Here is a 13,284-nt window from a genome sequence, read left to right as displayed (position 1 = left end):
ACTTAAAAATACAATGTAAAAAGGAAGCTGCAGGCCCACACTAAAAGGTATTAATGTTTTGGTTGTCAAGAACATCACGGGACAAATGAAGTGCTAAGACCACAAATGGCTTTTTTTCTGAGGAACTTTGACAATATGTAAAAGAGATGCCACAAGTGGATTAATCAATATAGCATGAGTTGCAAATGAGACAGGAGAATAAACAATAAAAAGAAACGATATTAAAACGTTATTTAATCACAAAAGAAAGCTACAATAGTCAGTAGTTTATTTGTGTGAGAATCTTTTTAGCTCATCAGAAAAAGCACCATTGGATATTTAAAGGAGTTTAAAGGGAAAAAAAAAAGATCAGTTTTAAAATACTCCATGTATTTCAGTAGTTTTTCACTCTTTCCTGATGAGATACCATAATTGTGTTACGGTTTCAAAGCAAAAAATGCTGACCACCAGAATAAGACCTTCCCACTTGTCTTGCTTATGTCAGTCCTCTCTCATCCATTCTGAAGAGCATGTATTTAACCTGCAAATGGATACGGTGGGACTCCTTTCACCCCTAGCCCAGTTATCTATTAGAAAAGAGAAAAAAAAAAAAAGACAAAAGATTTAAGCACAATAATTCACCACTATCAGACATTTTTCTTTTACAACCAGACATACTTTAATGCAGAAAAGGACTGTGTCCTCCAACCCGACATCCTACAGTATTTTGTACACAGCAGCTCATCACAACTTCAACCTCTGTTCTTTCTCTAAAGCTCAGTAATGGCAGGCCAGAGTCCATTCCCAAAAAGCCTCCTCTTAGATACTACTAAGCCTTAATTCCACAGTTCACAATATAACCTTTGGTATGCACCTATATGAAAGAGCAGGGCTTTAAAAAAAATCCCCAGGTTACAAATCTTTAAAGAGGTAATTTATTTATAACTAACTAGAAAGCAAATAAAAGCAGATGCTTTTATCTGCCATTGATTTAAGATAGATACAGAAGTATTTACACATTCTTTCCATAATAGATGGAAAACTCTTAACTGTGTTGGGAGAGGGAGCAGTAGAAAGAGCTGATGGCATAGAAAATTTGCAGTATCAGCACTGTTACAAATTTTCAACTCAAAAAGTATTTTCAAACCTTTAAATACATTTAACTTCCTCGTCCTCCAACAGGAACCAAAAATACGAACAAGAGCTAAACATATAACAAACACTTAACATAAGTGTTCAAGGCCAGGCTGGATGGGGCCTTGAGCAACCTGCTCTAGTGGGAGGTGTCCCTGCCCATGGCAGGGGGGTTGGAACTCGATGATCTTTAAGGTCCCTTCCAACCCAAACCATTCTATGATTCTGTGTTTCTGTGACATAGGACTAATATTCTAACAATGGCTGTTTTCCTGCTTCCCATCACTCCAACTGCTTTGCTATCTAAATGCAGGAGGGAAAAAATGGCCCTCTAAAATGAATGAAAAAGAATTATTCACCTTGAAAAGCCCACCAGCCTGTGGCTGCCGTGAGAGCCACTCTTTATCCATCCCATCACTGGCAGAAGTCACATACATTTCTGAATAATCCTTTCCTCCAAAACAGCAGGAAGTTGTCTTGTCAACTGGAAGTTTCACAGTCTGGAGTCTTTTTCCTGGAGAAACACATGCATGTTGTTTCCTGGTAGTCTACTTACAACAAGAAATTTAAACAAATTATTGCAAATAACCAGCGTGGAGCCAGATGTTCCACAAAAGCGGGTACCAGGCCAGGGGGAGGTCTCATGCTGAGTTTCAGCATACCAATGAGCACGCTCACAGGGAGAGAAGAAACCAGACTTCTGTATAAACCACTTTGTTGACCGTGTATCATTTGACAAGTTTCAGTCTCAGTTATCACAAACAAATCCTACCCCCAATCCCTGTCAGCTAATTAAATGCTAACATCCACAGCACAGACATCTGTATCTGAGCTCATCATCTAGGCTGCCCATGCAGCCAATGGAAATGGGACATAATTCCTCCCTAAAACAGGTCACACGAACACACCCTAGACCTGCTGACTTTCCTGCTTTCAACTACAAAGGAAGCCTGGAGCGAGCAGACCTCGTGCGGCTCTACCGAGGCGTACCTCGTGCTACACCTTCACTGCCTGCAGTTAGGGAAGATTAATTCCTAGAAGTTTTTCCTGAAATTTCAATAGGCTTTCAAATCAAGCTTGCATAAAATAGGGATCACGGGACACGTCTGAAGTTCACAAGAAACTCAGACCTACCATAAATAACATTACACATTTATTATACCAACAAATAGCTACCATCTGTATGACAGTAGTAAACAGATTGTCTTCGGGCTTAACCAGAAGACTGTTGAGACACCTTACAACAGATTTTTATAAAATTCCTCCTAATTATGGGCATTAAGTGCTTATACCCACCCGACCTATTTTATCTAGCAACAATCACATCTCTCTTTCTCGAAATACGTTAAAGTACGTGAATCTCCTTACAAAATATGTGATTTCCCTGGCCCCTCAATTGCACGTGTGAAGGGCTTGGTCCCCTTACAGTAATTAACTGTTCAGAGATGTGTTGAAATAGCAGGAGAGTTAACTACGATGTTGGGAACTCTACAAGGAGAAATAAAAAGTGGAAAGTTTGGCCCACTTAACACCTATGAGAAGTTTTTGGTCAACTTCAGAGTGAGGCACCATTTCCCAGGAGATGCTTAATAAAGCAAGCACCTGCCTTCCCTTTTCTGTGCTCTAAGACCTTTTCCCTCACCCACCACACTCTGCCTTGGCCCCTTGCAGCAGAGCAATGAACTTAGAAAAGCACAGAGCAAATGCTTTCACCTGTACCACAGCACTAAGTGGGGCACAGGCTCAGGCACAGGCAAAAGCAGAGCCACATTATTAATTTGGTGGCGCAGTCCTGGTGCAATTTTCACCCCCCTAGTTGGGTGTGTTGCTCCCCAGAGACAGTTTGGGCTCTCTTTTGGTGTGGGAAGACAGCCTGGCTGTGCAAAATAAGCTACGATACACCATATAGTGCAAGACCAAAGGACATTTCACTGAATTTCACTGAATTTTAGAGTTGGAAGGGACCATAGAGATCATCTAGTCCAACTCCCCTGCTGAAGCAGGATTGCCTAGGGCTTGTCAGAGCATGTTACTCAGGACTGCATCCAGGCAGGTCTTGAAAATCTTCAAGGAAGGGGACTCCACAACCTCCCTGGGCAGCCTGTTCCAGGGCTCTGTCACCCTCACTGTGAAGAAGTTTCTCCTCATATTTGAGAGGAACCTCTTATGTTCCAACTTGTGCCCGTTGCCCCTCGTCCTCTCACTGGGAACCACTGAAAAGAGTCTGGCTCCCTCCTCCTTCAACCCTCCCTTGAGATACTTGTAGGCATTGATAAGGTCTCCCTACAAGTATCTGATCCATTTTACTTGCTAGTATGGATATAATCAGTATATCCAGAATACAGAACTGAGAGAATTGCCTTTGCTTCTTTGAAAACCCTGACATGAGGGTTGGATACTTTTAAACTGTCTTTTAATCCCAAAATAAATAAAAAACCAGCAAGTGAGCAGTGGTGAAAGAGCCTCTTGTATGCAACAGCCAGGGAAGTTTCAGCACTCTGGGAATCCTGATGCAGTATAAGCTTATTTGGCACACACTTTGATCCATAATGGCCAAAGAAAAAAATCAAAATACTGATAATTAAAAAAAATAATAAAAAATCAGTGTAATAGTGTTTAGATTGTCAGAGATTATTTGCATGTCTGGTTACCTGTTACTTCCCTGAGAAGAGCAGATTTTTCAAAATATCTAGAAAACTGGGAGAGAAGTAGTCCTATCTGTTGCCTGGGAGTAACAAGTACCAATGAGTCCCAAGCCAATGCTCCTGCCAACTGGCTTTGGTAGAACTTTGTGGTTATCCAGTCAGCTGGCAGTGGTAGGATTACATGGCAGCTTATAAAATGCTCCAGAAGCCACCCTAGAAATTGGCTGACACCAAGTCTGGGAGAAAATGAGTGGGAAAGGCATTCAAAGGGAAAAAACATGCACTGTAGGAGAAGAGGCATGAGCTCCAGAGACAAGGGGAGACCCTGACTGTACTTGCAGAGTGGTCTCAGCAGATAACAGCCTGGAAGATATTGTTTACAAAGCTCTAAGGTGAGCAACATCTTCCTGGAGATGCAAGAAAATCAGCACCTGGATGCTTTGAAATCCACCTGAAGTATTCACCTATGTTTGGTAATTGTAAAAGTGAGAAAGTTAGCAGATCTTTTAGATCCTGTACAACCAAAGGATATAAAATACATTCATTAAGAAGAACTGTAAAATATTTAAATCCTAATTTAAATATTGCATAAAACTAGCAGGTCCCTAAGTGACCAGAAGGTATGAGAAGATTTGGCAATACCTAAGTTAGACATCCCTTTCGAGCCCTTTGCAAGCCCAGTGGGATCAGTCATCACAACCTTTCCCTGTAGCACATCCTGAACCTAAAGGCAGCAGCCACATTGGCTAAAGAAGCCTAAACCTGAAAAGCTGCAACATTCTGAACCTCAAAATCTTCATTTAAAAAAGACGCCAAATAAACAAGTTGCCTTGCCCACCCCCCTAAAAACACGGTCCAAGCTTTGCTATCAGTGAAACCTGAAAATCCCTCAGGTGCTTTAGATAAGTTCTTTATCTGTGGATGTATCTGCAACTGGCTGACAGTCATTCAAGCCACACTGAATAGCTATTGTGCATTAAAAGACAGACTTTCAAACTTCAAACCAGTCTGGGTCATCTCCCTAAACAGTTACAATTCACTCAGAGTTCAGAAAATCGCAGATTTTAGATATTACTTCAAAATGATAGCACAGAGAGGGCAAATAAGCATGAGACATTCACAAAGAAGGTGGCTCTTTTTGACACGGACACTTCACTTGTGAAAATTCTTGCTACAGTTCACTGTAGATGCTGGGAGTTTTACCTGGGCAAGGGGGAGAAATCCACTGACAGCTACTGATACCTCAAAATCACATCCAGCTCCCAAAGAACTGGAACTGGGCACAGCTGGAGGTTGGAAATGGATTAGGAATCTGTACTCTGCTTTCCCTGTTCTTACAGTCTGAAAGGGCACTGGCACCCCTGAATCTGCAGCCCTGCAAAACCCCTAGATTTCAGTTAGGGCTGGACCTGGGTTCAAGCTGCTCCTATACTGCATTATGCAAACCTGTGCTGGCTGGGATCTGCCAAAATCACCCCACACCACCCCCATTCTCACCCATGGCCCCTTGCAGACAGTTTGGTCCAGTCTCTCCAAAGTGCTTTACACTTGTTTTTTACCCAGACTAAATCATGCTTGGCAGACCACCAAAGTCCAAATGAGAGTAGCAATGAACAATGGGGACACCCAAGATGTTACTGTGGGAATAATAAAATCCTGCAGAATTCACTAAATATTTTTTATTATTTTTATTATTTCAATTGCAAAATTTATCATGCAAATAATTTCCAACAACAAAAAATGTTGCTGGCATCAGTGTCATGTGAGACATGTATTAACCTCAGCAGGCTGCCCAAAATAATACACTATGCTGAACAAAAAAGAGAAAAAAAAATGGATTAAGTCATCTTTGCCATTTTATGGTTTATTCATTTTCTTCCACATCATTTATCAATAAGGTAAACACTGATCTCAAGTTTGGAGGATGCAAGAGGACACTAACTAAAACAATTTGTGAATATGATGGTAATCTCCTCAGGAACTTTACCTTTTCCAACACAACAAAGGCTGGGAACAAAGGAAACTTATTTACCAAGCTAACTTTTGAGAGCAGGGACATATAATTGCTTTTTTTTTTTTTTTTTAAAAAAAAAAAAGTGATGTTTTAAAAAGAGCAGAAGAGCAGATATACCATTTGTATGAGGGGGAAACGCCTCCTGACCCATTCTTTGCTTTTGTTTCTTTTTTATTTTTTTCAAACATGGAATTCCAATCCACCCTTTGCAAGAACTTACCTGTCTCAGGGTCAAGACGAATCACTCTCCCACCATCATAACAAGCTACCCAGAGTTTGCCTTCTGTATCAATGCACATCCCATCAGGAATGCTTTCCTCTTTCTCCAGTCTGTATATACTCCTACGGTTGCCTGTAGGGTAGAAAAACCACAACAAAACTAAGTGAGACAGTTGTTAAAATCTTTATCAGTCACAGCCCAGCAGAGTATTATTTGTACTATTATTTTCTAAAGCTGTGCTGAAGTCCTGGGTTCTTGGGTATGAAAGAAATAGCTCGTCACTGCTGCCCTGTTTGTTTCCCGAGACAGTTGTTTCTCAGTGTAGATCAGTTTCTATCCATTGAAAGTATAATCCTTTTTTTCTGGTGTTTCTTTTCCACTCACGCTCTCTACTTACAATATTAAATAAATAAATGAATAAACTAACGTGTTATATATATATATCTCCAGAAAATTAATTAATTGTTCTAAAAGCAGTTTGGCTCATTTCAAGTACGGGTCACTTCCAGTCACAGAACTGGAGACTTTTCCAACAGATTGCTGGAACGTGCCAATAATCACTGTTCCAACACAAAACTGACCTTCAGATATATAAACTGAGAGTTTATATAAACACAGAGTTAGGAAAAGCATCAACTTCAAAGGCATACTGTCAACCTTAAAACAAACAAATCTAACTGAACGTTTATCCACTGTTATTAAAGAAAACTGAAACCAACTTTCCAACATTGTTTATTTTATGCTCTGACAACTTCAATGTTTCTCATATGTAGCAATATTTTTAATGAGTTTCCTTTGTGCTCCCGGGGATTGTCAGATTGCCCACAGAAAGAGAGCTAGTGAGCGTGGGTGAGAGAGGGAGAACCACCCTAATTTCCTAAAGAAAAATTCAATTGTAAGCCATAGCAGAGACATCAGGATAAGATGCTACACGTAGAAAGACTTTAAATTCACAGTTTTAAAACTAAATATCAAATTGACTGGGTTCTTTTAAAGCAAAAGTCTGTGTACTCAAAAGCAAATCATTAGTCCAAGTCACTGGAATTTTTCTTTTGCCCAAGCCTGTAGAAGCCCTTAAGGGATTGTTTTGTTCTGTTTTAAATAAATGAAGGAAGAAGAATTTTGAGTTACTGCTTTCCAGTTGTTGCTTAACTCTGTCTGCAGAATCTCCATCTAAGAGCTTATATTTTAAAAAGCAAAACAGGGTGAAAAAAAAAATCTAGCAAAGCTAGCAGAGGTTTTGCACAAGACTACAAGCTTTCTGCTACTTTGCCTATGCTGTGGGTAATAAGAAACACGCAGCCACAGAAGTCTAGCCATTCAAGAAACACTTCGCCCTTTTTACACAGGAAGATCAGACATGCATTGTGTTTAGAAACACTAGTCCAGATTACTACCCAAACTCCACCACGCAATTTAAATACTTCATAATATTACCAACAGCCTCTGACTAGTTTAAGCTGGGAGCCTACACAGGCCCAGATGGATGCTAATGTGGCTTCTGTTGTTTTGTTCTAACAAGGTTCAGGAAGAAGCGCACCCAAAGCTCTGATCATCTCTGCACAATTACCAGAATGGAAACAAATATCGTGATCTTTAGGCACAAACAATTATTTTAGAATGCAACGATCCATACCAATTTTTCCAGTTTGGAGGTCGTAATCAAAGGCATCCACAGAGTAGGACAAACTGTCAATGTAAAAGAAGGTTTTGTGATCCAGGGACCAGTCCAGCCCATTAGAAATGTCCACCTGATCAAAGTGCTTCAGCACTGAGAGGTCAGAGCAGAGTGTGTACAGAGAGCCCTGGCGTCTTTCCAGCACGGCAGGTCGAATCTCCTCGGCCATGGTACCTGAGCAGAGCCAAAGAGGAAAGAGCAGGGTCAGAGAAAACGGGCTCTCCTCCGGGTTTGGTGGCAGCCCCTCACTATGATGATGACCACACTGCCAAAGCAGATGGGAGCAGTGTGGGAGTTTCAGAAATTTGGGGAAGAAACCGAGTTCAAAGGTGCTTGCTTTTAGCAGAAGACGACAAAACACAGCCTTTGGGGTTTTTTTGTTGAACTGTGACAGAAATGGTGCACAGCGTGATTTCTGCTAAACATCTTATTCAGCCATTCAAATACTAAGAAAGGTGTGCAGCATTTAATTTCCCACAAATCTTGATGTTTTGTCAAGAGCAACACCAGAAAAAGATTTCCTCCTCCTCCTCCCTGAGAACGAGTCTTACTAAAGCCTCTTCAAAAACAAATCACTGTGGCTAGAAGTTGGCAGCTGAGACTGGTTCTTGAGAGGCTGGGTAAAAGCAAGTTAAGGTAGGCCTGGGGACCCAACCACAGGGCAGATGCACAGAATGGTATTTTAAAAACCAGGAGGACAGGACCATGGGACAGCTGAGGCTGGAGGGCACTTCTAGAGATCATCTGGACCCACACTCTGCTCAGAGCAGGGTCAGCCACTGCAGGTTGCTCAGGGTAGTATTATGTCTTGAAGATGTCCGTGGATGGAGACTCCATAGCCTTTCTAGGCAACCTGTTCCTCTGTTTGACCGTCCTCACTAAAAAAGTTTTCTTACATTCAAACAGAATTTCCTGAATTTCACATTGTGCCCACTGCCTGTGGTCCTGTCACTGAGCACCACTGAGCAGAGCTTGGCTCTGTCTTCTTTACTCCACCCCCCATCAGGTACTTATACACAGAGATAAGATCCCCCTGAGCCTTTTCCAGGCTGAACAGTTAAATAATTCTTAGAAATGCCATCTATAAATTGTAATTTATGAAGAACAAACCCCACAGTATCATACATTTCTAGCAGAAAAGCATTTTCTGTTGGTACTCTGCCAGTATTCAAAACAAGCCAGGAGGAGACAGGGCCAGTGTCTTTAACTAAGCAGGCTCTGAGTAGTGGGCCTCTTTTAAAAAAAATAGTACTGCTAAGATGGCATCCAGGTGATACAAGCAGATTTGTAAACGGGATTAAGCTCTGTTTGAAGACAACAAAACCAAACCAAACTACCATTTAACTATGAACAAACATTTGCTGCATCTCCAACTGATTGCTGCGTGTTGTCACCAAAACCTCCCGGAGCAGCAGAAGGCAGGAGCCACCTGCAGCAATACCTGCGAAATACCTCCCTGCAGGATCCACTTTCCCATCGTTGAATCGGTTGTTTGGCTTATCCTTGTCCACATGAGTAATGGTGGTTACCAGCTGCTCTTTCCATTTCAAAGCAGCAAACCTGGTTCCCAGGGTGATGACATAATCCCCAGATTTCCGGAGAGCCACGGAGCTCACGGGAGCATCTACAAACAGGATGAAATAGAAAAGAGGTTATGTGCTATGGGGAGACATTTCCTTTCCACCCACTTTAGACATACAAGCAGTCACATTCAACTCAGTGAGACCACAGGCAAGAGACACAATCGACTTTTCTACCAACAAAACTGATGTTTAAATACATAGAAATAGATTGTTTCACATGAAGAGGGCATACTTAATGCATACCAGAAGTGGCTACCAGTTTGGGACGTATAAACTCAGGGAACTGGAGTAATACCAATGCTCCCAGGAGCAACAATCATTATCATCACCTGGTTCTGCTAGGTGCTTTAAAAAATACATAAAACGGGAGACAGATACAGGCACGTATACTTTTTATTACAGGTTACTGTGTGGGTTGCCCCCATCCCCAGGAGAAAAATTGATTGCCACAAGAGCTCTGGAGCAACTGTGCTTGTTTAGCCCAGCTCCTGCATAAATCAACCCTGCGTGGCAATTCAGTCATAACTCATGGAGATGGAGAGTATCTCTGCACTGGGACAGGTCACACTGGGCAGCAAAGCCACCCCACTACACCACACTCTGCTGCGCAGTTCAGTCATGCCTCCAGCAGCACCAAAAACACACCAAAGAGCAGCAGAGCTTTCCAAGAGTTAAAGCAAAAGAGAAAATTAGTACATGCTCCATGGTTAGTTTATACTCATTTGAGTTATTATGCAGTAAAATCTCAATTGCAGGTTATTATAAAGGAATTAGTAAAAAAACACAGAAGTGAGTGTGAAGATACCATTTCTGTAAAAACCTACAATCAGATGCAATATAAGGAATAATAACTTTAAGCAGAGCAATAAAGTCTGGGACAATATGCATGGGACTAATCACCAACTTTCTAATTTAAAAATAAAACATTTCTTGTATTTATAGTTTTGCAGAGGTATAATTAGGTAATAGTTTCACAAACACTCATAACTGCTACCAGCCACTACTGCTGCCAAGAGGAGCTGCTCGTGCTTGGCTCAGGACACCCCTTCCCTTTGCAGCCACTTCAGCAGTACCTCTATGCCAGAAATCCGAATGCCATTTCCCCCAACACTTGAGTTGCACACCTGACTGCAAGCTCAACTCGAGCATCTCCTTCACCTAGAGATGTCTGACTGCACTGGTGGTGGTCTGGGATCACCTACACTGGGTGAGTAGACGACACTTCTTCCACTGCCAGCCCACAGAGGCCAAGGGGTGCATGGCACCCACCTAAGGCAGTAATTTTGCTGCTCTCCCATTTGCTGGTAACGATGCCAATAAAAGTGCTTTCCTACCTGGCAGCTGGTGCTATGCCGGTGGAGTATGGGAAGGCAACTAACTCTTTGCTCTTCCAGCAAAACACCTGGGACCATGGCCCACAGAAGCCCTTCCACTCAGGCAGCCCCCAAGCACAGCAGTCTGTATACTCCTGCCCACCTGTCTCTGAAGGCATCACAGAATCACAGAATCTTCTAGGTTGGAAGGGACCTTAAAGATCATCTTGTCCAACCGTCAACCTAACTGACAAAAACAGACACCCGCACAACAAACAAGAAACATCACCTTCACTAAACCATACCTCCCAGCACTTCATCAACCCGTCTTTTGAACACCTCCAGGGATGGTGCCTCAACCACCTCCCTGGGCAGCCCATTCCAGTGTCTGATAACCCTTTCAGTGAAAAAATTTTTCCTAATATCCAGCCTGAACCTCCCCTGGCGCAACTTGAGGCCATTTCCTCTTGTCCTGTCGCCTGTGACTTGAGAAAAGAGACCGACCCCCATCTCTCTACACCCTCCTTTCAGGTAGTTGTAGAGAGCAATAAGGTCTCCCCTCAGCCTCCTCTTCTCCAGGCTGAATAACCCCAGTTCCCTCAGCCTCTCCTCATAAGACTTATTCTCCAGACCCCTCACCATCTTTGTCGCCCTTCTCTGGACCCGCTCCAGCACCTCAATGTCTTTTTTATGGTAAGGGGCCCAAAACTGGACACAGTACTCAAGGTGAGTAGCCCCCCAGGTACCCCTACAGCCACAAGAACTGCCCCATAACTTCCTGACAAAGCACCCCAGGGGAAAGGGGTGCATAAGGCTAGCAAGAGGGACACGGCCACCTTACTGGTCACTGCACAGCAGGCTGCATTAGCCCTTGTGCCCAGCTCACTCCGCAGCCACCCTGGAGGGCTTGGCTAAGCAGCTTTCACAGGAATGATTTATTCCCAACACTATTTTATGCCAAACAAAACTGACCATAAGGTTTCCGCCCCCGGGCACGGTTACGCATGTAGTGGTGTTTTCCCTGTGGAGCTGAAAAGGGCATTTGAAGTTGTTGCTAAGTGTGGGGTGGCTGTAATTCTCTATAGGCTTCAGTAATGAGTCATTTCTCTCCCAGTTTCCACTTTGGACATCAACTCGCTACTTTAATCACACAGCACTGTTTGAGTGTTTGGGGTTTCTTCAGTCTTTTAATCATGGTATTCCCAAAGGCACAGCTATTAATTATAACTATTTTATTACCAAATAAAGGAAACAGAAAGAAGTTAAAAAAAAAAAGTAGCTACTTCAGCTATTCCTTCTACATCTCCAGGCCACATAGAAAAGATTGGACCTTTGCAAATAGGTCCAAGTTGGGGGGTGGCAGGCAGGAAGAAGCATGCTCCCTCAGCTAAGGTAAGAGGAAATAAGCGAAATAAGTTTGGCAAGCAGTGTTTCCAAAATTAGTATCAGGCCTTCTGTCATCTTAACTACATGGTAACTACAGTAATTTGGAGAGCAGATAAGCCTAGATCAATTTATTGTGAATAATGTGAAGAAGCTTATGGTTGGGAAAAAGGAAGTGATTTTCACCAAGTGTTACTGAACATGAGAAAGTAATAAATACAAGTACTTAAATCACTGAAGGAGCTGTTTTCAGACAGACAAATATTTACATTATCGCATCTAGAAGTAAATTTGCAACCCTTTCTTTATTAGAGATTGCACATCTCTTCCTTTCTGGACTAAACACTTAAATCTACTGAGACTCTAGCTAGTGACACTGTTACCTTGAAAAAATTCCACCTTCTCAAATCGTTATGGGAAATTTTCTTCTAATAAAGACAATGTTATGGACACTCCTCATTCAAAGCAGCAATAAAACTCCCACAGACCTCAACACCAGAAAAGGCAAGTGCGTCTTGGTGACCCTTGCACCTCTGGGACAAAGAGGGAGCAGAAAGACGAGGCTGTGAACAATTTGCAGGAGAAAGAAGTAGACTGAATGTAATCCAATAGCACAAAACCATAAGAAAAGTCCAGAGGACTGAACCTGGGAAGTTCCTGCATTTAGCTGCTGCATGCAGCGCAAAGCCTAACTGTCCTCTTAGGCCTGGGGGAACACCAGGTTGCAGGGAGAGGTCTCCTCGCACCTAGGAGACGAGCCCCATCCAGCACCACCTGCAGCAGCCCCTGCCCACGTTGGGCAGGGAGGCGGTACCCGGTCACAGGGCGCCTTTTTTGGGAGCCGTTCCTTCCTTACCTACGGGGACAGTCTGCACCTGCTTGGTGGCGGGGCTCCAGCGGCACACCTTCCTGCCCGTGATGTCCACGCACAGGAGCGCGCCCTCCTTCTCGTCCCACACGGGCGACTCCCCGAGCCTGAAGCCCTCGCTGGTCACGCACTCGATCTTCACCGATGACATTGCCTGCAAGGGGGAGGAGGGAACGCTAGTTAAGGCGCCTCGTCGCCCGTCTGTCTGTCCGTGTGTGTGTCTGTCCGTCCGTCCGACCCCTCACAGCCTGCGGGGAGTGCGGCCCGGCCCGGCTCGGCCCTGCCCGCTGAGGGGGCGGGAGGGCGCCTGGGGCCGGTCGGTGCGTTGCCCGGCCTGCCACCGCGTTAAAAAAAAAAAAAAAGAAAATAATAATAAAAAAAAAGAAAAAATAAATAATCCGGGGCGCCGGGCCCGGGCGGGTAAGGCACGGCCGCCGGTGGGCCCGGCCCGCCCCCCCCCCCCCCGC

At 43.5% G+C, this 13,284-nt stretch overlaps 1 protein-coding gene across 1 annotated transcript; it reads right to left on the bottom strand.

Annotated features, from left to right (window-relative positions):
• Window positions 1-214: 214 nt before the first annotated feature.
• Window positions 215-12,970, bottom strand: LOC106898758 (regucalcin). Its single transcript, XM_014960190.1, has 6 exons — window positions 12,806-12,970; window positions 9,112-9,294; window positions 7,629-7,844; window positions 5,993-6,124; window positions 1,473-1,627; window positions 215-566 (listed from the first exon to the last, which is right to left on the bottom strand). The coding sequence occupies exons 1-6, from the start codon at window positions 12,966-12,968 to the stop codon at window positions 516-518; spliced, it is 900 nt and encodes a 299-aa protein (XP_014815676.1). The 5' UTR covers window positions 12,969-12,970; the 3' UTR covers window positions 215-515.
• Window positions 12,971-13,284: the final 314 nt, after the last annotated feature.

Source organism: Calidris pugnax, unplaced genomic scaffold (assembly GCF_001431845.1).
Source record: "Calidris pugnax isolate Ruff unplaced genomic scaffold, ASM143184v1 scaffold188, whole genome shotgun sequence".
In the NCBI taxonomy this organism is placed as follows: domain Eukaryota; kingdom Metazoa; phylum Chordata; class Aves; order Charadriiformes; family Scolopacidae; genus Calidris; species Calidris pugnax.
Note: the sequence above shows the minus strand (reverse complement) of the source record. Positions and strands in the feature narration are given on the sequence as shown.